Raw genomic sequence first — 25,599 nt, forward strand, 5'->3', positions numbered from 1 at the left:
ACTCGCAGGTAACATTTTCTAATGCGTCATATAGTTTGGGGGTTAATGCACCTGTCGCATGTGACAGGCCAGGCGCCGGCTACAGGAGTCTCTGTAAACACCGCAGTTCCTGCGGACTGTAGTTCTCTGTGACGCTTTCATATTTCCAATAGTGATTAACTGAGCACTAGTGACTGGGATGTGAAATGAACCTTTCTTATTCTACCACCACGAGACATCGCTGGTTGCTGCGTACAGTACATACTGGGTAAAAGTAATTAGAAACAGTTACTTTAATGAAAAAAGACCAATTATACTACAGCGTTTTTGTACCATGCTTTAATTAGTTAAAATATTTATTTTCCAAATAATTTATTTACATCTGTTTTCTTCATTTTTCTATAAAAACAATGAAACAAAAAATAACAGCCCGTTCCCGGAAGTCCCAAAACGGAGTGGAAGTTTGGCAAATGAGGGGCTTATAGTACCAGGGGGCGTGGTTATTGAAAGGAGTGGGCGGGATCTGAGGCCGTGGCGGTGCTGATGCGCGCACGACCTAGTGTTGTCCATGCGAAAGGTACTGATATCATCGCCTCGTCAATTAGGCGCTCGGTTTTGCTTTTCTGAATGTGGGAGTGGAAGGCATATATTTGTATTTCTGTTTAATGCGCGCCAGACACCTAGTGCAGCTCGGGAAAATAAGCATTGGGAAAATAAGGGTATTTTTCGGGCTGCGTCTAGGGACGTAAATTGGTTCGAAAATTCTTTATAATTTGGCGTGTAAAAAGTAGTAGTGCGCAGAGGTTATATTTTCTCTCAGAAGTGAGTAGAAGAAACTGAGGCGATGCGCAGTCTTACCCGGAAATATACCACTTTAGTGTGTTTTGTTCCCGCCCAAATTCTCAGAATAACATAATAATCTCCATGAAGCGCACTTTGAATTTGTCTTTGCAAAGCAAAGCCAATCATCTCTCAAAGAATTTCAACAATGACAGGCATGTTTGGTCCTAAGTGGGACTAGGTGTGCCACCCGGACGTTCCTTGTGACAAAATTAGGGTTCCTTTGTGAAATTGGTGCCAATGGTTCCGCAAAGGATTGACGCGTGTGTGCGACAGTGTGTGAATTTAGGATATGCCATGTTATGTGGCTTTGTCGAGATACCCTGTGCCGTGCATATGATGCCGTATCTGGGCCTTCCCTTTTGCTGCTGCGAGATTCTCACGCTCACAGTGTTAGCCTTTAAAGCCTGAGCCTCTAAGGGGGAGCCCCAGCCACCCCTTCCCCCTCTTACCCAAGACGACCACAAAGTGATGTGTTTGCCAGTTTATAACGTGAACACATGGGGCACAAACCACTCCAGTGGCACCTGAAGTGACCCAGTTATCAAAGTTGGCACCTTTTAGGAATCTTTTAAAGGTTCAAACTATGGATGCCCTCTGGAGCGAGACTGCAAAAAACACACATGACTTTTGATGGGACTAGAACTAGGCTAATTCCACTGCTTTGCCATAAATGACCAGAGAGCAAAGTGCTGCCCAGTGTGCCTTGCGAGTCAAGGTGCCGGCCCATCCTTTCCTGAGTCAAGGTGCTGCCTAGTGTGTCCTCTGAGTCATGGGGCGGCCCACTCTCTCCTGTGAGTCAAGCTGCTGCCTGGTGTGTCCTTTGAATCATGGGGCAGCCCACTCTTTCCTGTGAATTAAGATGCTGCCCAGTGTGTCCGCTGAATCAAGGTGCAGCCCAATGTACCCTGTGAGTCAAGATGCTGCCTGGTGTGTCCTCTGAGTCAAGGTGCAGCCCAATGTACTCTGTGAGTCAAGGTGCTGCCCAGTGTGTCCTCTGAGTCAAGGGGCGGCCCAATGTATTCCCATGAGTCAAGGGGCGACCCAATGTACCCTATGAGTCAAGGTGCTGCCCAGTGTGTCCTCTGAGTCAAGGGGCGGCCCACTCTTTCCTGTGAGTCAAGATGCTGCCTGGTGTGTCCTCTGAGTCAAGGTGCAGCCCAATGTGTCCTTTGAGTCAAGGTGCAGCCCAGTGTATCTTGTGAGACAAGGTGCTGCCCAGTGTGTCCTCTGAGTCAAGGCGCTGCCCAGTGGGTTCTTGAGTGAAAGTGCGGCCCAGTGTGTCCTGTGAGTCAAAGTGCGGCCCAGTGTGTCCTGTGAGACACGGTATGATCCAGTGTGTACTGTGAGTCAAAGTGCGATCCAGTGTGTCCTCTGAGTCAAGGTATGGTCCAGTGTGTCCTGTGAGTCAAAGTGCGGCCAAGTGTGTCCTGTGAGTCAAGGTATAGTCCAGTGTGTCCTGTGAGTCAAAGTGCGGCCCGGTGTGTCCAGAGAGACAAGGTGCAGCCCAGTACATCCTGTGAGACAAGGTGCAGCCCAGTATATCCTGTGAGACAAGGTGCAGCCCAGTATATCCTGTGAGACAAGGTGCTGCCCAGTGTGGCTTGTGGTGCCCTTTGCAACAGTGGGCCAGAGAGGTCACTGCAAGCACATGACTAGGTTTGCCAAGCTCAGAGTAGATTTCGTAGAGTGGGGGAGTTGATGCTCCTACAAAATATTTATCCCACCTTCAGAAGCTCCTAGGCTCATTTGTCACCAACTCCTGGCCTAGCCTCAGCTTTCTCCTGGAAAAGGAAGTAAAACCCCCCGCTTTCACCATTAATCTGTCCCAAAAGACTGGGAGTGTTCCTGAAAGAATGGGAGAGATCTGGGAGGGAGTCAGGTAGGAAGAGGTGTCATGAGCGGGGAGCATATGTAAGGCAGCAGGAGAAAGGGTGTCAGTACTGTCAGTGCACTGGCACCAGCATGTGACATCAGTGGAACAGTAGCGCTTGTTAGAGAAGTCAGCAGTCTCTGTAGTTCTGAGTAAGGCTGTGGATCAATAAATATATGAAGGACTGGGTTAAAATTCCTGTGAACTACCCTCTATCGCTCATTGTCAAGGCTCCCCTCTAGGCCATTTTCTCACACTTCCAGTCAAGCATTGCCAATGCCATGAATTGCCTGTGGTTAATTTAACCCCATTGGCCGTTTTCAAGATCTTCCTGTAGACCATTGCTGAAGGCCCAATTAATGAACGTCAAGTCCCTTCCATTGAGCACTGTAAAAAGATCTTCCCACCCCATAGAAAACTGTCAAGGCCAGTCTTTGATGATGAAACATTGCCAATGCTGCACTTGCATTTTGCCACAGCCCACTCATTGATCTCTTTCATATACCTCACATTCTCCCCGGTATGCCCTTCATTTACCATTGTCAAAGTCTCCGTTGACAATCTGAAAGGTTCTTCCATTGACCAGGGCCAAGTTCTCTTTTGCACATTTTCACAGTCCTTCTGTTAACCACTGACAAGGCTTTCATTAACCATTGGCTTGGCCCTTACCATTGACCACTGTCAAGGAGCTGAGAGTCTATTGATAAGCTCCTTCTCTTACCACAGTCAATTTCAATCCTTTGGCCACTTACAAGGGCCTTTTCTTGACCATTGTCAAGATCACTCATTGATCATTAACAAAAGAACCGTCAACAATTGTCAAAGTGTCCCTTTTACCACGGTCCATTCCAAAAGTGACCACTGTTGAAGGCCCTTGCATTGACCATTGTCTTACGCCCTCCATGAACCATTGTCAAGGCTCTTCAAGACACCATTGCCAAGACCCACCTTTTATTTTGCCACGGCCTCTATACTCTTTTTTCAAAGTATCATCTTTTCAGGGCCAGTCTGCACTGAGCACAGCTTACACCCTTGTAAACCATGCAGTGGCACAACTGCAAAACTCTCACATCAAATGTGGCTTGAAAATACTAGAGTCCGTATGTGAAGCAGACAAAACACCTGGCCTGAAATAGATGGGAGAGGATTGAGGGGGTCCCTTGTGACCATGGTGGGAGGATTCTTTTGTGCAATGGCCATCTTCCCCTACTGTTTCAATCAGAGTGGAAATATTTTTACGTCAGTTCATTGGTTCACCCTTGGTTCTCCATACTGCTTGCGTGTGCAGCATTCTTCACGCGCTGTTACATTCAGCGTCATTGCACAAGATTTGTTCTGAAATTCTGTTTTTTTTTTAGAGGGATGGTATTTTTTCCTTTTATTTTCCACCTGGTAGGTTCAAGGAAAGGCTTTGAGTCTTGAATTCTGGGCCTGTCTCATCTTGACGCTGGTATGCCATGCTCCGCTGGACCGCAGTGGGTGGCTACAGGTGGTCGTAGGCGCCTGTGGGGGTAGGGGCAGCTCCAGCCCTTGCCGTGGAGCTGTAGTAATATGGAGACGCTGGAAATGAGGAAGAGAGGAACAAAATGTTGTTAGGGGAACCGTCTTTTAGTTGTTTCATGCTGGGTCGCATCTTGAGTTAATAAGTTTAATATTGCTCAGAAGCAGTAGTCAACCATTAACCTTCAGCTCTTAACCTGTGCGAAAGTAGCGTCTGCCTTCTTCCCATTAACCCAGACTTGCCCTAGAGTCACGCTCGACTGGGATATTTTATATAGACAATAATAAGAGTCCAGGTGGTTGGGGGGGCTGGCTAAGTGGCTTTGTGGCTAGGCTATGATTTACATGGCAGGAGGCATGGCTGCAGTCTGACGCCCCTTCCACCCCTCATCTCAGGAATCCAATGTCTTAAGGCTGTTTTGGGGGACAGAAACTTGGCCAGGCACATACTTAGCCCTTGAAGATACGTCCTCTGGCTGTGGCTATGCACATCCGAGAAGTCAGTCTTTCAGGGGTTTGTTAACACATTCTGTAGAGCAGTGGCACAACAAAACTTGAGGAGACCCCCCGTGAAGTACATGGAGAGCCCCCCGCCTGATTCACCTCCTGCCACTTTTGCTGAGGGCCCTGTTATGGAGCACGCCACCCCCCTGCACCACAGGGGCTGCAGGGGCTTATGTTACACCATTTTTGTTGAGGAGCGCCATCATATTGTGTTATACCACTACCCTGGTTTCAGCCACACACTAATGGGGCTGAGACAGAGTCAATCCTATGTTAAGCCAGTGCACGCTAAAGGGACATCTGGCTGGGACAGAATCTACCCCATATAAGGTTCAGCTATGAAATGACTGTAGAGATTTGACAGTTTCTCAAGCCAGACCAACCTTTTAGAGACAATGGCTTGCCATAAAAACTCTCAATTTGCTCTGTTGGGCAGTCTGCCCCTGGTGGTCTAGAATGCAGCACTCAGCTATAATTCCTGCATCCAACCCTGTCGATTCACATACAAGGGTCTATCCAGTGCTTCATTTGTAAAATGTTAAAAATTGCAAGGACCCTTCTAATGTGGCCACTTAGCTTGCACTACCAATTACCCCTGACAGCGCAGCCCATAACTGTAGCAACACAACTACAAACCATTGTACTTCTGCAAGAGTGGAAATTCAGACTATTCCAGGTTGCCCAAAGCTATAAGTAAGGTATGGGTGGCAGACATAATTAATTTTTAATGCATATTGAATTAATAAACACTGTTTTTGTATTCATCTCAAAATTAGTCAATAACCACATGGTAGACTGTCATTAGTGCAAGTGTGGAGAATTAAGTGCTGGTACCGAGCACCAGAAACCACCAGCTCAAATTAAGCATTGGGTCTATGAAACCGTTCTACAGTGGGAGGTGGTGGTCTGAACACCGGAGGATGGATTACAAAAGTGTCCTGCTGTATAACAGGTGTGGGCATACAGTCAAAAAGGCACTCAGGTGGCACACTAATTCCACACCTCCTAAGTGATGCTATAGTGGGCTTCCTGAGGGTGCCCTGTGAGAAGGGGATCGGAGTGTCCCACGGCCCACCCATGCTCCGCTCCTCTCTAAAGGAAGGCTGGGTTAGCTTACAGTGAATGGTGGATCTGCGGTTCCAACCACAGCTGCCTTTCACTGTTTCACTCTCTTCAGTGCATGCATTGAGAGTTGAGACACATTTTTCCGTGCATTGGGAGCACAGTCCTGGTCTGTGCCAGTGTATCCTTAGAGAATGCACATTGGCACAAACTGGGAGTGTGGCATCCAGTCTGTAACTGGGTCTCTTGTTTCCATACCTTGCAGGAATTTAAGGACAGACATGCCTGTGGCACCCCAACCCAGAACTTCCCTGGAGTATCTCAACAGGAGTCATTTTCAAGTCAGGTATGTACACTTTTATGGGGGCAAAGAGCTCAAACCAGGAGCACCAGAAACTAATGCGGAGAAAGGAAGACATGGAAGACCATGCAAGAGATGGAAGTGCACCCAGGGAAACCTCAGGGCAAACACTGAAACTGTAGTAGGGGTGACTGCGAAGAAGAAAATAGTCTAGAAAGGAAGTGAGAGCAAGGGAAACTGTTGAGGAAAGTGAGAGCAAATGCGGAGAGGTGAGAGCAGGAAGTAATGAAAAGAGAAAGGGGGGATGGGGAGTTGAGAAGGTGGACATTGTTCATTTTGAAGACTTTCCAGAATCACTTACTGAGCAACGAGGAGCCAGGGAATCTCCAGGCCTCTCCGTATGCAGAATAGGGCCCATGGCTGTAAGCGTTTCCGGAGTAGTCACTTCCTGCTAATGGAAATAAAGAGATCTTGTGAGACACTGGCCTCGTGCTCTCAGGCTCCTTTGTGGTTTAAAGCAGGATATGTTGCTGGCTTAGCACATTACCCCCTCAGCCTCTTAAGTTGTCTTTAAATCAAGAGGTGACGTGTGACACAGCCTGTTACCGCCAGCACCGCCCCCCCCTGCCCCCCCCCCCCCACACGCTCCAAATAAACAACGAGTTGGGCTGTGACCTTGAGTCAGCTACTCTCAGCTGGATAAGAGTTTTCTTAAATCGAAAGGTGGGGTGAGTTCCAATCTGGAGCCCTCAGATCACAGCTTAGGCACAAACGGAGGCAGTGTGGGCTCGGTTTAGAATCCCTAACCTCCTAATATGTACCTAAATCTAGAGATGACACAAGATCCAGCTGGAGCCACTCAACCTCACAAGGCACTAAAAAGCAAGTGGTTCGGTGAGCTTGAGTCAGGTACCCTCTGCCTCTTGACTTGACCAACAGAAGTACTGAAGCCTAGTTAGGAACACTCAGCCTCCAAGGATGCTAAAAGCAAGAGGTAAAGTGTGTGCCTTGGTAATCTACAACTTAAACTATAGGAACTGTCAGAAAAACCAAATATATATAGATTGAGGTAACATCTATCTTTCTATCTATCTATCTATCTATCTATCTATCTGGCTGTGTGTCTCACTGTTTCACACACACACACATGCACACACACACACAAACATATATATATATATATATATGTGTGTGTGTGTGTGTGTGTGTGTGCGTGTGTGTGTGTGTATATATATATATATAACCTCAGAAACATGTATCCGAAAACTGCATTGTACTTTGAATCTGGGTAAAGGGGGGTTGTCCTAGTTCTCCTTTAAGTACCAACAAACACCATAAAAAAACTTGAGCTGCGAAAAAAAGATATTCTTTTCGTCCTTTCAGCCAACACACAATTAATACGACAGAAATTCAGATTCTCAAGGTTGACCTGCCCATGGATACAAACTTGCTGTGACATCCTACACATTCTGTTTAGGGAGTCAAGTGTATAACTTGAACATCTCTGTTCACACTTTACTGTGCATCAATCAATGTGCGTGTGGAGAGATGTGAGATTATTTCTGGAAGGAACACTGCTTCCTTAAATTGTTCTTTACCTGCACCTATGTAGCCGCCACCCCCTTTAATCATTCCTCTTCCCCCCTGCACTTTCCCAGACCCACTACCCCCTGTAGTCTTTACCTAGTAGGGCCCTGGGCAGGCGGGGTATATTCTGATTAACGCGCCTCTTCAGCGTGGAGTTAATTAGGTAGGGGCAGCCCACGGAAGTACTTTCTTTAAAAATGTTAATGCTGGAGGTTTCAAAGGAAAGGCCTTGATTAAAAATTACAAGGTTCACTCGACAGTAGCGCGAGCCTAACAGGCTTTTCATCTTCTGAATGGACTGAGTATTAATTCTCACCTGGGAGCGAGGGAAGGCCTATAAATGCAGTAAATATTGTAATGAGAACGTCCCCTTGCATATAAAGAGGTAGGAATCAATCCTTTGGTGTAGAGAGGGTTCGCTGAAACCTAATCAATGGCAGGCCTTCTGTGGGAGGCAGGGTGGGCATGACGGGGTATTTGCCACGAGTTTAGGAGTTTCTGGTAAATCACGCTGCAGGTCTTTAACGAGAAGGGAGCCTGAGAGCAGGGTAAACGATGGGTGTGGAGAACAGGTTAGTTATTGTTCTTTTAAGAAGGGAAAAGCCATAGCACACTTGAAGCAGTGTGGGAACCCACCGCTGAGAAGGAGAAAGAACAGAAAGGCGAGGACCCTTGATGAATCTCGCATGTGATGGTCTTAGATCTGTAAGGAGACACAGAAGGCACCGGTAGTTTTAAAGATAAGAATAATCTTAGGGCAGGTGGCATCAAAGGAGATGAGACTGTGGCGTAACAAAACTTAAGGGGACCTCCCTGCAAGATACCTGGAGGGGAGATGGGAGGGGTCTCACTCCTGGACTCAGGGAGCCTGCCACCGGTCCACAGGGTTCTGAGCTGAGGAGCTCCCTGGAGCTCGACCCCCCACAACGCGGTGGCTGCGGGTCCTTTGTTACGTCCCTGAGGTGAGAGTGGAAGGGTGGATCTGTAGACAGGGCTATGAATTGTGAAGGAGAGATGCTTGATGGAGGCTAGACTGTCTCCAGTAATGGCGGCCTTCACGTAGAAGCACATGGAAAGCACTGGCGTAGATGCCATGGCTGGGAGGGGAGGGGTGCCTTCCACATACAGTGCATTATTTTAAATGTATTCCTCACTCAGCGGCTGAACGGTCTAACTCTGCTCACTTTCTTAGAAATTACTCCAAAATGTATCAGTGCCCCTAAGAGTCGGAGATCTTCACTGTGTGCACCCTTTCCTCCCCTTAACTCTATATTCATCACAACCGTCTATGCAAAGAAAGCATACACTGTGCACTCCGACTACATTATCCTACCCTCAGATCACCAGTGGGATAGAGAACCCTCAGTTTACCACATAATGTGCTGGATCCTTGTTATTCAGCCTGTAAATAACGTGAGCTTCCATACCACGGTAGCACGTGTAAGGAGGAAAGTTGAGCTTTGCAACACAACACTTACCTGCCACCATGCCAGCAATGGCTGAGGAAGCATAGTTGCCCTGTCCGCCTGTTGGGATGTGAGGAGGGTACCCTGGAAGAGTGGAGCCCACCATGTCACGCCCTAGAAATCAGAAAAGAGAGGCAAAAGTTAATGAATCTCCTGCGCTCCTCTATATAGTGCCCAATCTGACACACTCCTCGTGCAGTATAATTACGTTGTGCTGTTGCTTCAGCGCACCGCACGCTCTGGCCGAAAGGTGTCGTTACACGATGAATAGTTAGCTTTCCTGCTGCAGAGACTGCATTTAGTCCAACAGCATATCCCAGACCTGGACTGAAGATATTGACTTCCTATACCAAGGGAGTATGGCACGCCAGCTGCAGGTCAGGCCTGCCTTGCGACTGTCCCAGTAAGAGCAGTACTGCACCCCCACCGCGCACATTGCCCGACCCACACCTGGTCTGTTACTTCATCAGCGCTCACAGATCTCGCCAGTAGATGTCACTGTAAGAGCACATTATGACTATGCAAGCGGACACATAATCTCTATTTTGTTTTCAAAAATGCCATTTATGTTTTCAAAAATTACATTTAAAACATGCAAGTCCTGTTCTGCTACGAGCCAGCTGCCCAGGAATTCTTTTGTTGACGATTTCTTTTAGAGAGTGAAGTTAGTTCACGAAGTGTGGGCTTTATATGGCAGACTGCATCACATATTAAAGCTGTGCCAAAGTCGTGCTATTGTTTCACTGTGTTGTAACAGGAGTTGATGTATCCCTGATAGTAGTAGCGGAAGCACGTGTAAGGTTCATAGGGGCATATTTACAAGCCCCTAGCGCCTCCTTGCGCCACATTAGCATAATTGTTTTACGCAAATGTGGCGTTAATGAAGAATTTTTGCAGTGCCATATTTACAAAGTGGCACAGTGCATGCATTGCACCACTTTGCGACCCCGTGCACCACATTATGCCAGCACCAGGCATAATGTAGGCAGGGGGGCGTTTCTGGAACTAGGAAGCCCGCAAAAGTGGTGCAGTGAAATTTATATGATGTTACTGTGCCATTTTTTGTGTCATTTTAACACCTGCTCACGCACCCATAGCAACCTATGGGCCTCCTTGCACTTTGCTGCACTAGGGTAAAAAATATTGTGTCAGCAAAGGGCCACACTAGCGTTGAAAATTCAGACACTATTGGCCTCACGACTGCCATGGTGCGCCATATGATAAATATAGCGCTACCATGGTGTCGTAAGGAGCCGGTAGGTGGATGCAAGAAAAGTGGAGCATATTTTTAAGAAAGTGGTGCGTCGTTACCGATGCACCACTTTTCTTGCATCGCCCCTGCCCCACCTAGCGACACCATGGTTGCACCGTATTTACAATACGGCATACAAAGGCAGTCGGTAGGACAATAGCATCAACATTTTTGACGCTATTGTGGTGCTTTGCTGCACTAGCATAAAATAGTTTGAAGGTAGAGCAGAAAAGCACAGAGAGGCCCATCAATTAAAATGGCCGTGTCATTTTAACGCATGCTCTAAAAAGCCATTAAAGATGAAAGAAAAAATGGCGTGGTGAAATGTTGTAAATTTCACTACACCATTCTTTCAGGCCTCCCTGCGTCAGAACGACTCCTTGCATACATTGTGCTTGGCACAGGAATAATGTGGCGCAAGGGTTTACAAAGGGGCACAATGCAAGCATTGCCCCACTTGGTAAATACAGAGCAGGAGAAAGGCCTCCTTAAAGTTGCCTTAGCGTAAAAAAAAATGATGCTAGAGCGGAGCAAGGTGGCGCTAGGGGCTTGTAAATATGACCCCCAGTGCTCTGATAGTCGCAAGCAGGTATGGTCCTGTGAAGTTTTAGTGTCTGCAGTGCACCTGCCACGTTGGAATGGGAGCCTCAAGTTGTACACGTTCGAAGCTATAATCGTCACTACACCTGCCAAGTGCTAACTTGCACAGTTCTACCACTTGACACAAGTTCTGGGATGCTATCACACAGTTTCAGGGTGAAAAGCCAATATCACATGGTGGCACCCATGATGAGCTGCCTTAAATGGCATGCATGTCCTCACAAGGTGTGAGGGCAACTCTGCCTCTCTCCCATCCCTCTCCCCCTGCTATTACAAGATGTGAAACCTCCCCAGGACATCATCTGCCAGCTTAGAAGTTATTTATTTATGTATTTACTTATTTATTTTATTTTACTGAATGCCTTCCGGCTGGTGGAAGTGCCTCGGGCTGTACTTGGCACTAAGCCCAACTGCCTCCAAAGTATCACCCCCTGTTCGCAAATGGTTAATTTTTTTTAGAAGTTGACAGGAGTACGGCATCAATCCTGAGGGAGTCCTGCTTCCACAGTCATGGTGGCTAACTCAAAGTGATGGGGCCCCTGTGCTGAATGTGGTGAGGGGCCCCAGAAACTCCAGTATATCACAGATATGCACAAGCCTCTGACTGAATGGGAGCTCCCTGAAGGGGCATAACAGTGGCCTCAATTACACCCCTGCCTTCACGCATTTAATTTTTCGCACGGGTCAATGAGTGGTCCCCTGAACCCCCACATTATAAACTACCAGTACCTTCCAACTAAGGTGACCAGGCGTCCCAGATTAGCCAGGACAGTCCTGGTTTTTCACCAGCTGTCTCAGTAGATTTTTAGAAATTTAGCTCATGTCCCGGTTTTTAGAGAGGGTCGACTGAAAACGATAAGAGGTGCCTTGTTATGTTTTCCAAAGCAGGAATAGTTAGCAGCTGTTATGAGAAAGCAATGCAATTTACAGGCATAATACTTACTTTAAACCCTGCATTTTATTTCTGTTCTTACTGCCTCGCCTGTAATTCTACGCTGTTGAGTGCTGTCATTCTGTGCACTCAGTTGAAGTTAAATTGTAGTCCTCCTATTTTTGTGAAACGTGCCGGTTTTTGGCTTTAAGATTCCGGTCACCCTACTTCCAGCACTCTCAGGACATAGAATGGAGGTGTGTCTCGCGGTTTCCACTCTCACTGTGCAGACCCTTTCAGCAGGGCTTTGACTGGAATGAAGAAGGTGGGTCTCTAAATAGGACCTAGGGAAGCAAACTATCCATCCTTTTCAAAAACGTGTGGCTTATGTCATTTGGGGCATGGCTTAAACATGTAAACTAAAATCCTGTGCTTTATACAGAAAGCCAACTATTATATGTGTGGCTCTGTAACTATTCGGTTATTGCATCAACACACCACACAATAATTGACATGCAGCTAAAACAAGTCAGACCTATTGCCTTTGCCAATGGTTAGCAGTATCAGAAACATGAGTATCACTGATATTGTTGTGAAAAGGTGAACTGAAAATATGAGACTGTGAATTAAATATTACTGAGTTTTGTGAGAGGGGTAGAGGCATCCAGTGTCACAATTACTCCTGTTCGCCCCTTCTTACCTCTTTCCTCTGCAGCCTCTCCTTGACACACAATCATCCCCCCACATCTTCCTGAAGTCCTTTGTGTGCATATTTCACATCTGATCACGTTTCTCTGCTGAACTCTCTTTTCCCTCTTACCTTCTGCATGTACATCCTCGCATCCCCTTCACTTGAGCATCCACCACATGCACTTACCCATAAGCATTTTCACTTTCTTTCACCATGTCAGTATTTCATCAGCAGTGTACCGGCTTTCACAAATGCCCACAATTACGTGTGGCCCATCTCACTACTGATCTGTGCACTCTGAAAAGGGGCCGAGGATTGGATGAGTGTGCATTTTGAACACCTCAATGACTCACTGACAGGCATTGTGAGGACCTCATATGCTGTCCTCCACTCCAGAGCTCTCAACCATGGCTGGGTATAAGCACCTCCAGACAACCTGAACTCACAAACAACTTACAAATGCCCCAGTTCACAGTATGTATGGTACAAGACTAATATGCTGAATGAAACACCTACATCAAAAACAGCACCCTACAAAAAGGCAAATACTCTTAGGGAGATAAGTTAAGAAAATATGTCAAATGAAAACAGAAGATACCACCTTTGCAGATTGCCATCATGGTTTTTAAAGTCATTGTTGAGTTATCATTGCTGAGAAATTGATCAGTGTTTCCCCTGTTAAGGGCATCAATAGAGGACCTGATAGGGGCCAGTTCAAAGTCAGTTTTTAATTACTGACAGGTCTGAGACCCGGATGGACCCTCCCCACTTAAAGCTCTACCTAGGAGGGTGCAAATTTGAAAAACCAAACTGTTGCAACTTTACAACATTCGTTTTAAGCTATTCCAGCTTTTCATAGTGTCAAGAAGAAGACGTTTGAAAAACATGGGGGGGGGGGGAAATAGGTGCGCTCAGGAAAATGTTTCTGTTACTAAAAAGGACAATGGGCAGGCCAGTTTGCTTGGCGGCTGATTACCGTGTGCTACTGCCAGCGCCCCACGCTTTCACAATACCTGTCTCACTGGCAAAAGTCTCAGGACAAGACTTCTGGCAGCAGCCAATAGGATGTATGCTGCTGCCAAGCGGTGGCTATTGTGTTCCAGTGCTGCATCTTCCTATGTCAGTTTCTAAGTAGTTAATACATGTGTGCTGTAATATTATTCTGTGCAATAGAGTCATTTTTTAACTTATAATTAAATATTGTTTATGTGTTTCAAAAGAAATGAATGTTCAGTCACATCTGCTTTGAGTTTACAGTCACTTTTGCTTTTCCAGGTACAATGAACTGCTTTGCAATTTGGTGATTACAAAAGTCCATTGGTCTATGTGAAAGGAAGGTTGCTCGCTATCATTCTGGTCCATGAAGACAGCTAATCTGAAGCAAGTGTTAGACTGAGCTGTACCTCTGCTTCCCCAGACCTCTCAAGTTTCCAAGTTCCAGGTATCAGCAACTCACCAGGTTCAGTTTTGTTTCTGCATTCTCCTATTTGTACTCAGTTTATCCCTTTATAAACTCAAGATTACAAGTTCCAGAATGTAAATTGAAAATTGACTCGATAAGATAGGCACACATAGATTTGAGGAACCACCTCCACCCCAACATAATGCAGCAATCCACTTTCAAAAAACATTTTAGTGATTTGCTGGGAGCCACAAACTCCATCAAGACATGTCCGTCCAATCTCCTTTCACGGAATCTATGGCACATGCGCACTTCCAGGGATGCTAACGGTTTACCTAATGAGTGGGTTTGGGCAGGTAGGTGGTAACAACACTGACTAGCACCAGCTGTACTTCCCAGGAGGCGCTGTGAAACATGGAGGATAGATATGGACGTGCCATTGACAGTGGTTGCAACCCACTTCTATATTTGTACCAGTCCCAGGACTTGTATTTTATTATTATACTTTGAGTGAAAGAGAAACTGAGAAAAAGTTGAAATAGGGAAAAAGAGAAACTCAAGAACACAGTGGAGGAAATTATGAGGAAGACAGTGGAAGAGTAAGATAAAGAGACAAGCATGTGCAAGGTGATGAGAGAAAGAGGGCTATGATAGAATGACTTGGCAGCCTAGGTATTTGCACCCTTGGCATTGGGTGGCCGGCTCCTAAGAATCTTGGGCCCCTGCACTATTTTCTTCATGCGAAATGCTGCTGCTACCTTTGACTTGCTCTTTAAAGCTCCTAGTATTGTTTTTGCTACCCATGATCTGAGGGATCACAAAGAGAGATGTAGGACAGAACATAAACCAGGACTTACGATTCCCTCAACAGTAACTGTTGAGTGGTTAAGGGTGGGATGAAGGCTCAGCCTTCTGACGTCACCTGGAGTAAACGTGTGTGATGTCCCACCTGCTACTTCTGCATTTTTGTGCATTGAGGTCCGTGCAGATTGACCTGCTATCTAACCCGTGCAATCCTTATACCCTGATGGCTGGCTCCGCTGTCCCATGAGGGCTATGTGAGTTGAGGCATAGCTCTGCTGTCCAAGCCCTGAAACCCGAGGATCTGTGTCAGTTCAGATGGTTTGGTTTGCTAAATCATAAGACTGTGCAGTGTATGTCAACTGAGGGATGGCCATTACACCTGAGGTCTGCGTAATTTCTGTAATGATGGGGACAGGCCAGCTGTCCGCTCATGTACTGTGTAACCTGGCGGTCATGGCTGCGCCTTCTTAGCGTGTTTGAGGTCTTCATGAGTCGTGAAACATCTCTGCTGTCTTTTGTGAGGTCTGTCTGAGTTAATGGATAACTGTGCAGTAAACGGTGAGCTGAGAGATAGCCAAGCTGTCTCAGGTCTGTGTGAGCTAAGGAATAGCTCAGCAGCGTATGAGCTGATGGCCAGTCCTGCTGTGTTAGGACTGTGAGGCCTGTGTAAGCTAATGGATTACTGTGCTGTAAAAAGTGAGCTGAGCGACAGATCTGCTGTCTCTGGTCTGTGAGGTGTGTGAGCTAAGGAACACTTCAGGTCTGAGAGCGATGTGTGAGCTAAGGACAGTCCTTCTGCTTCAGGCGTGTGAGGTTTGTGTGAGTTCATGATAACTCTGTTGTAGGGAGTGAGCTGAGAGATAGCTCTGCTGTCTCTGATCTGTGAGATTTGGGTGAGCGGGGGAATGGGCCTTATTTTCTCAGGCCTCAAAGGGATGCGTAAACTGAGGGATCATCCTGGTGTCTGAGGCACATCATAAGAGATCTCTGTTAGCTGAAGAACAGATCAGCGGTCTCGGATTTGTGGGGCCTGTGTGATCTAAGGCATAAACCTGCTGTTGGTATGAGCTGACGGATACCTCTGCTCGAGGCCCGAGGGTGATGTGTAGACCGAGGGACAGCTCTGCTGTCTGAGGCTTGTGAGGGCTGTGTGAGCTGAGTAAACTGGTGACTGCATCCGAGCCATTAGACGTCGGTCTCTCGAGCTCAGGCTGTGCTTAGAAGCGTGAAATGGAAGAATATGCAACAAGAGCGGAGGAGGGGCGGCCTTTAGGAGGACGTGAAAGCAAGCCCTTGTGTATAGCCCTAGCCGGTCGAGTGATCTGAAGCTGGAGGAGCAGACCTCCCATCTGAGGGGTGGGGGAGGGCGGGAAGCTACCTCGGCGCCTCTCCTGGGGTGTGTTATTGACAGCGGAAGAGCTCTCTGATTAAACATCTGCTTAAAAACACACACTCCCCATGTTGCCCTATTTTTGGCTTAATCTGCATAATCCAGCAAAGTGGAAAATGTTGTAACGTCGCCCGACACCCAACTGGGAGAGCACCAGTACTACTAGTTGTAGATAAATAGTTGTGTACTGGTGCTTTCAGTCGGGTATGGTGAAGTGTCTGTCGGATTTCACCAGGGATTTGTGCATACAGACACTCTGCCTCTCTTTTGTTTGGAAATACTTAAAAAATGTTGGTTATTTTACAAAATGATGTGTTTTCTCTCACTAAGTACTCATACTAATCCACATTCTTACCCCTTTCTACTGCCCCTTAAGCCCATCTCCTGCACCCTTCTTGTCCTATGATGTATTTTAACATTATGTGCCAGCCTGATTGTTGAAAAATCTGAAACTCGCCCAGACACCCCACCAACAAATATTACTGACCAAGCTCCGCCCCTGCAGACCACACTCACAGACGCCAAGACATGGACCGACACTCATTGACTCCAAACGTCCAAACAGTCTCCAGTACTGCAGTCTAATGGACCTACACCCACTGACTCCCTGCCTCGCATTACATCCCCAGTGGTCCACTCTCAGTCACTCCAGTCTGAACTCACCCAGTGCTGCAGCCTAAAGGACCAACACTCAGTGACTCCAGCCTGAACTCACCCATAGCTGGTGCCTTAGAGAGGCACTTCCACTGACTACAGGTGGAGCTCTCCGAATACTGGAGCCTGAGGGGCCCTGACCACAGGCTGAACTCCCCCAGTGCTGGAGCCTAAGACACCCACACCCACTGACTCCAGGTTGGTTCCTCCTACCTCGCATTACAACCCATGTGGTTCACTCTCAGTCATCCCAGTCTGATCTCTCCCAGGACTGGAGTCTCTGTGTCTTTAAGTTCACTGACCCCTTTGGGCATCTCTCCCAGTACTGCAGCTTAAGGTCACTGGCTCCAGCGGGGCTATCCAAGAACTGCAGCTCAAAGGCCCCATTTAGATGCTTCCCCTCAGGGATCCGCCCTGCACTAGGCAGAGATCTACCAAATTGCACAGACTCACGCTCCCCAACACAGAAACTAAAGCAACGTTGAGGTATCTAGTTCTAGACCTGGTGGGCTGCGCACTTACTAACTGCTCGCTGGACTCCTCAGATCTACTGGATGATGAGGCACTGTCTCACTGACACTGCGCTGCACTCCTCTAATTCTACCTCTTCGTGGCCCTACACTCACTGATAACAGGTTGAGCTCTGTCATACTGCAGCTTCAGGGGTTCCACTCTCACTGACATCAGTCTGAGCTTTCCCTAATGCTAATGCCTTATAATCAACCCTACTAAAAAAATATAAACAAAGTTGAGCTCTCTAGTACAGCAGTCTAATGGGTTCCGCACTCGCAGACATCAAGTGTTGTGTTGCCAGTAATACAGACCTGAACATGTAGTACTGGCATTGTTTCCACGTGTTACTGTGTTTTCATTAGCCTCACACTTACTGACATTAGGCTACTCTACTGCTCTACAGTCTCATGGACCCCAGCCCCACCGACACCAGGCCGATGCGTCCCAGTACTTTAGCCCATAATCCCCCACAATGCACCAGAGATTGACACTTGTCCACTCCATACCTGTGATCATTGCCTGGCCTGTGAATTGGCCGTACACGGAGGCCATGTGGGAGAAGGCATTGAAGGTAGGGGCGGAGTTCATCCCTGTCTCTCCCAGACTGGTTGGCTGCAGGTCCGAGAAGGAGGGGCTACATAAGGAAGGCGGGGTGGAGCTAGCGGCACGGCCATCTTGCGTTTCCTGCTTTATGAAGAAGGATGAATGTGGATCTGTTGAGAGGATGAGGGAGGGGGACAAATAGAAGACATGGAACAGAGATGGAATGAGAAGGAGGGTTTTACACACAATGAACAAAGCACAAGCCTGGAAGATGGAGGGGTGTAAACCATGTACATTGAGGTTTATAATATGTAGACAGGAAAGGGGAGGTCATGTTTAGTGGATGGGATTAGGGTACATATGGTGGAAGGGCTTAGAACATGTTTTATGGTTGGGCTGCAGCAGTATTCCTTAGGGAATCCTTGGTCGTACTTGTAGAGATGATGAACAACAGGATACAGCTGTTCAGACTTTGTGTGCTGGAATATTCAGACCGTGCTTGGTGTTATGATTGAGACAACGTTAGAGATGGTGAAACAATGTGTAAGAGAAGTGCAGAATCCATAATTGGCAGAGGGTTCAGACCATATATTACGGAGGAGCTGTGATCATATACAGTACATGGGCTGGGCCCTTTTTGTGGTGGTTTGGATGAGACTAAGATGAGTGGAAGGGCTGAGACCACCAATGGTGGATGGGCTGAGAACACACATGTAGTGAAGAGCTTGATACCAAGTGTGGTCGAGGTGTAGATGCTATTTACAGAGGTGGTGCTGAGACCATGTGGAGTAAAAGGTTGAGACCATGTGTGGTCTAGGGCTGAAAAAAACAAGTATGGCACAGGAACCAATAATATGTACAATAAAGGGGATAGATACTTCTACATTGGAAGAGTGGACACTGTTTATGCAGGGGCAGGGGGTGTTGGGACTACATAGAGTTGAAGGTTGCATGGTCAATAGTGGGTGGCTGTCTTGATGAGTGTTCGGTATGTCTTACGTGTTAGTGGGCTGTGGTTCTATATAGTGGGATGAGCTGATGATCAGTGATCATTAAAGGAGAATTGTAAGTTTGTGGTAGATGTTAGTTCGAAACTTTGGTGATTAGAATTGAAGGTTGTTGTGCTGTACTGATCGTAGTATATTTTGTGTTGATCAGTACTGGACTAGTGTGGAAATTAATGCAGGAGTGCATTAATAAAGAGTAGAGGGTTTTTGTGATTATTAGCTCAGACTCACGTAATCAGTATATCTGGCTGTGGGTATCAGTAGTGGGGGTGGGGGTGATCTGTAGTTGGGGGGTGATCTGTAGTTGGCCTTGTCAGCAGTATAGTCTGTGATGATCAGTTGTGGCCTAGGAGAGGTTTGGTAATGATTAGTAGTGGGCGGAATCACTGGCGGCAGGGGGCTGCAGCAAATGGCGTGGCAGGGAGTGATGTGGATGGTAGAGAGATGATGATAAGTAGTGGAGGTGGATTTTCACAAGAGCAGTTCCAAGAGTATATTTTCAGTAAAGTTCCAAATGAAATGGACAACAGCACTCAGTCCCATTTGTAGAGTAGAGGTGTGCATCCTGTTTAGGTCTGGCTTGAGAGTCGAGCAGGTTGCATGACCTAATGTTACATATTCCTTAAAATATACATAAGGTGGACTTTGGCTCATGCCAGAGAAGTATGTATCTCTCACTGCATGTTATGTGTTCTTGGTGTAGCATTTTGCCTTCTTTGCAATATTTGTATTTCAAAGCATGCAGGACTATTTTACAACTCAGTGATACCCTGAATGATGAAAAATGAAATTATTTATTTAATAAATGCACTGTTTAGAGAATGCAGCCTTTTTGTTATGCTTTTGGACTGCTGCAGGCTTTTAAAAAATATTTTAGGGACTCAAATTGTAAGACAGATCGATTGGCTTTGCTAATGCTTGATTTATTTTTGGCATAAGCCTAGTCTTGCATAAACCGCAGTTTCTGGGCTCTGCACATCACATTACTGAGATCTCGGAGACCTGGTTGAACCAGAAAATAACTTTTGGAAATTGTGTACATGAGGCACGTATGCTAGTAACTTTCACTGCTTACTAAACTGTATGGATAATACATTGAGATGGTATTTTGCATTCCTTTTAATTGCAAGGACTTCGCTCATGCAGTTTTCACACAGAGGACCGCCCACGCATTATAAGTCCTGAATGTTTGTGATGATTGGACGTATTATGCATGGAAAAAATGATGCAATTTTGAATAGCCCTACCTAGAGGTCTCCACTTTCCCCCAAGTTTGGATAGGTGTACAGACAGTAAACTGAAACAGCTGTGTTCCCCACTAAATCTTACAGATGGGTCTAACAAAGCTAGCAAGAGAGAGGTCAGGTACTGAGTAGGAATAGACTGAGCTCCATTCCTACCTGCATGGAAGATCCATTTATTTACAGTAACTCCATTGATTCAGTGGAAACACTTACTTGATTCTCATATCCTCCATAGGCATCGTCACTTTGAAGTCAATGACTTAATGAGTAAAGTGTCTAGACTTTACTTGCACTGCTTTGTTTTTCACAAATAATTTAAATATGACAAAATATTATGTAACTCAAGGGCGACTCCTTCGAAGAAGCGTCGCCTCCCTTGGCTAAGCCAGGATCTGAAAGATAAAACTATATTTCTTTATTGTTTTAACTTTCAGCTGCTGGCTCAGCCAGCATAAGAAGGGAGGGGTGGGCTGGGCCACTTGAGATGGGAGGGGGGAGGAGGAGAGAGTGCACCTAAGTGCGCATGTGTGTTTGGCCGGCTGTCTCGGGCCAACCAAACACACATGCGCACTTACGTTTCTCCAGCCCGACTGTGCTGAACAGCCACACTGGAGGAATTGCACTGACCCCAGGGCAGTGCCTGTTCGGCAGTCCAATCCACTCCGACCATTCCTGGTGCTGCTTTCATGCCAGGTTTAGCATGAAAGAGGTCCAAGATTACGGGGCAGCCTGTGCTGGTGTCCCAGTTAATGGTGGGGCACCGGAAGAGGATCTAGGCGGCAGGTGGCGGCAGCGACGGGAAGAGGTACTTTTTTTAAAATTATTTTTTATTCCCCCCGTTCCTTTCCCCTGCACACCCTCCCCTTGAGATTTACGGCCACCGCTGACGTAACTTATTTAGGGTTTAAAACTTCATCGGAGCTGCAATGGTGGCAGCTACACTCAAGGCACTGAAGCTTCGCTGGCCATGTGCCATGCTCAGTGCGCCAACACCTCAATGTTTTTTGGTAATCAAAAACAAACTCCTAAAGTGGCAGTTTGTTATTGAAAAATAAGAAAAGCAAATGGTCCTGAGATGCTGTGAGTCTTCGCTTAGTGCGTGGAAGTCATTTCTTTGGTTTCCTCTTTGGGGTCTCCCGGCATTCCCTGGAGGCTCCAAACAAGAAAAGAACTATGAATGAATATCTGCACTAAATACATCAGCCTGATTGAGGTACTTTGACCAATAGTCAGATTATGCTGTGCACGGAAAGTCTTTCCAGTGACCATGCCCCTGTTGAATCGAGGTCCAGCAATCAGGCACGTTTGCAACAGATCCCCCGATAGCAAACTTTGACTGCCCCCCCATTCTCCTGCCACTATATTGAAGTCCAAGGTCCCCTGCGACTCACAAACACCCTAATTATAACCACGGTGTCTCTAACACTAACCAGCAGGTGCCAGAGACACAAGGTATACCTGGGGCACAAGAAAATCTGGACTTTGACCAATAGATTTTAAGGTTAATACATGTTAAGTAAATGGGTGTCCTCTATCCGTTACCCCAATGTAAAAGAGTCTCAGAGCACACCTGGGGCATCAGAAAAGCCCAAATACAATCAGAATGTTTTTTTAAAATATTGGTACATTTTGTCTTCCACTAGTCACAAACCACAGCAATGCTCAAAGGGAGGCTCTCTTGTAACTCTGAGCAAAAAACTTTAACAGCAACTAAATAAATCGAAGAAAACACTAAGCCTTTTTTCCCCAGAACTTTTATTTCATCTCAAAATCACGACCACATCTACACATCTCTATTAACAATCTAAGCATCCCACTGCATGTTGGCTACTGTCTTACTTATTTATTTTTAAAAATATCTTTCTATTAAACAATGAAACAGCCATTGTACAATTTAGAGCAGACGACAATAAAAGTCCCATTATTTAGCCGCTACCCAGAGACCAATCACAATAAATATCAAGTTGCAAGGGTACTCACGTCGATCGAGCAACCCCTCCCCCCCCCCCCCCCCCCCAGTCGGACAGTCCGGTGCTGTCTAGTTCCAGACCATCCCCCCACCCCCACCCGCACACAACCCACCAAGTGTCATCCCGTGGACATGTTGACTACTGTCATGTTTTGCAAAGAGTGTTTGTAAACAAATGATGCGTTTGAAGAAGCTGTCACCCGTCATTAAATCCAAAGAGCCAATATCACTTTTCTCTATTTGGTAGCTCCCTACTGTAACACTGTATCCTTGACTGCCTAGTGAAACATGAAACCGAGTACAAAAGAGACTACGGTTACGAGCATTCAAGAAACTTTGTAAACGACGTCCCATACGTTAACATAGCTCGTTCATTTGATAAGAAGCTACAGTCTTTGCTTTAAAGATTGTTTGAGCTCAAAGCTTGAGTTGTATCTTATGATTGATCCTGGTTCACTCCTGTGCCACAAAAACTAGATAAGAGCTGGCCCACCAGAAATACACTTTCAGAGGTTCTGCAGACCAGCACAGAGGAGACATCTAACTGGGGCCAAGACCTTGTGCTGCAGTTTTGTACAGGCTTGAATGAAGCATAAGATTGTGAGGGGCTGCTGTTGTTCAGCTTAGAAGATTGGAAGCTGTAGCATCCTGGAGTCTCAAACCACTGAATATTGGCATCTGGAATACCTCTGCAATAAAGGCTCATAAATGTAATCTGCTCTGGCAAGCTCCTTGTGGGTGTGATATTATTTGTTATCAGTGGCACCCTCTGAAAAAATGATCTTAATGTAGTTGGGACAGAAGCTGGTCTCCAGAGCAACAGTGGGGTGTGCTCTTTGTCATGGACCACTGGGTCCCCAAAGACCCTTTACAAAGCAGTAGGTATTTTAACTTTGGGCCACTTTCTTCTTGAAAAACCAAAATTCTTCCTTTTTGTTGGTTGGAGATCCCAGTTGACTTTTGAGTTTTTATGTTTTGTGTAATATCGGAGAAGTTATGATTCAAAGACATTGAGATTGCCCCTTAGACCCAGGGTCAAGGTAAAACTAGGCCAATGAAGGAGCTTCCTCCATCTACACTAATGGAGCAAACAAGACTATAGTAAGCGATTCAAGACCAAAGCTCTATAGACATCACAGAGTACTAAAAAGCCCAATCATGCAATGTGATAGTGTCCATAGTCTTCAGTGTTACTATCAATATATAACCTTACTACGTAAGGCTATAAAACATTTTGGTGCCTCCATCTCAGAAACTGCTAGGACCTTCTGATTTGATCTGCCTACCCCCATTTTTACTCACCCACATCTTTGGTTGCAAATAAAGACCCCTTCTTCCCATTCAACGAGATGAGTAACCATCCCCTACACCATGGTACACCAATCATAAATGATTGTCAGTCATGAGAGAGAACTGTTCAGTAACCACTGAAATCCATGTAACTTAGAGAAAAGTGACATCCTGAGCACTGCAAGAGTTGGAGAGCTCTGAGTTCCACCTAGGTTATCTACTGCAACTGCTCTGTAACCTATGTGTATAGTCAATACCCAATGCTTTTAAGAGTAATACCACTAGCTAGATCTTGACATTTATTTGTTTTAATAATTTGGATTACACTTTATATGGTACCGACTTTCAGACCTCTTATTTGTTAGGCCTCGACAGCTCTAACACACACACACACCTACCACTGAGGAGCCAATAAAACTAGAGTCTTGAATTAAAACTAGAGTCTTGAATTAAAACTATGTAACTGAATTAAAACTATGTAACTGGTTCCCAGAACCAGTTACATAGTTGCTGACAACTTCATACAATAAAGTGATTGAGAGTAAAAATATAGGTGTGGTAGGTGCTACCCAATTGGACAACATTCACAATATTTACTCTGGTTTGTGACTGAACCGCACCTGAGCATCGTACCTGATACAGCTGCATAGGCCTGGTGCGCAGACAGGTTTCGTCCGAGGGGGGTGCTGGAAGGAGTTAGAGTTGATTTCCCATCATCCATTGCACTGTTAAGTAGAGGTAATGGATACAGACTCTGGTGATAAAGAAGAAAATAAACACAATCAGGCAACTTGCAAAATACTAATGGTATATGATTTGCAGAATGGAGATACATGCACTGGCATTACCTTAAATGGGTTAAAAAAGGACATAGAGCCCCGTAAAAGGCTTCTGCTATCTTTACTTCCTATCAGCTGCTCATCTGCCGTGTTAATGACTTTAAAGTGGTGTGGAAACTAGCTTCAGACTTTTAACGATAAATTATGCAGATCAAAGAAGCGTGACTTTATTTGCATAGAATGGGTTGAGCTTCCCCATGACTTGCTCATTTCTTGATTGAATGCCTCAAGCTTTATTTTGGACTGCTTGAGTTTCATATTCTATGGCTCAAAAACGTCTTGCATTGATGGCTCGAGGATCCTTTGGACAATTTGAGAATTTTTCTATGGCTACAGAGTCTCCCTTGGATGGCTTGAACTTCCCCATAGTTAGTCACAGCATTCTCTCAGATAGCCTTAGCTTCCTCTTAAACTGCTCAACCTTTTCCTTAGGTGGCCCTTAGATACTTTGACTTTCCTTGAATGTGTAACACATTCTCTTGAATGACTCAAACGTCCCATAGATTATTCAAGTGTCCATTGAATATGTCAAGGTTTCTTGATATGGCTTAAGAGCTTTCTTCTACAGCTCAAGCTCCATCAATAAAATGCAGAGATTTGCTTTATCATTCTTTACTGCTCTTCATTCATTGAAAGGGCATTACACTGCAAACTGAAACATTTCTTGACACTACCTGTCAAGAAGAAGCCTACCTCGACACCTGTGAATTGTCCAACTACTACTAGGCCACCTATGTCTTTTTCACACGAACAATACTGGTAAGAGCTGAAGCAATACCACTTCAAGCACACATTGGTTGCCACCACATTCTTCAGTCCTACTTGGCAAAGTTGTTCCACAGGTACATCAACAAAGTAACAACCATCTCATTGATTGATGATGCCCTCCAAATGATTGATAAGAGAAACCTGTCCCTTCTAGTTCTTAACTACCACAGTAAAGGACTAAGAGCTCATGCTTGTAAAATAAAACTGTTCCTTCCTTTCAGCTAGACAGCAAGAACCCTGATTCAACATCACATTCTCTCTGGTCACACTATGTACCACTCCCCCAATGCTTCATTCTCTAAACAATTCAATTCATACTATTAATAGACATTGTTTCACTTCAGGTTGCTAAAGCAGAAATTAATGTCACTGTACATCTCTATCTCAGATTCTAATCAGCAAAATCAGGATCTGGACAAAAGCTGGTTTCTAATTCAAAGCTTAATGACCATCATCTACCCAAGATTAAAACCCAAACAATCATATCATTCCAGAAAAACAGTTTTGGCTCCCCGATAGGGGTGCATGTTACTTCTCCCCTTTGTTACACATAACCCAAGGACTTCATTGTTGTCTTTTAGCTTTCCTCCAAAGACCACATGAGGAAGAAGTCGCAGACATTTTTTTACAAGCTGAGTCTTCTCTTTAAA

The 25,599-nt window shown here is 45.8% G+C and overlaps 1 protein-coding gene across 5 annotated transcripts in view; it reads right to left on the reverse strand.

Annotated features, from left to right (window-relative positions):
- Positions 1-335: 335 nt before the first annotated feature.
- Positions 336-25,599, reverse strand: part of PAX8 (paired box 8) — a 91,012-nt gene continuing 65,748 nt past the window's right edge. For 2 of the 5 annotated variants that reach the window (XM_069214341.1, XM_069214339.1), the window contains 5 exons: positions 23,976-24,096; positions 17,796-18,002; positions 9,125-9,226; positions 6,421-6,510; positions 336-4,252 (listed from right to left, as the gene is read on the reverse strand). In XM_069214341.1, the coding sequence (XP_069070442.1) occupies positions 4,176-4,252; positions 6,421-6,510; positions 9,125-9,226; positions 17,796-18,002; positions 23,976-24,096 (597 nt within the window). In that variant the 3' untranslated portion in view covers positions 336-4,175. The remainder of the gene's footprint in view (positions 4,253-6,420; positions 6,511-9,124; positions 9,227-17,795; positions 18,003-23,975; positions 24,097-25,599) is intronic. The other 3 variants (XM_069214340.1, XM_069214343.1, XM_069214342.1) reach the window with 3 other exon arrangements.

This window comes from Pleurodeles waltl, chromosome 11 (genome assembly GCF_031143425.1).
Source record: "Pleurodeles waltl isolate 20211129_DDA chromosome 11, aPleWal1.hap1.20221129, whole genome shotgun sequence".
NCBI classification, from domain to species: Eukaryota; Metazoa; Chordata; class Amphibia; order Caudata; family Salamandridae; genus Pleurodeles; species Pleurodeles waltl.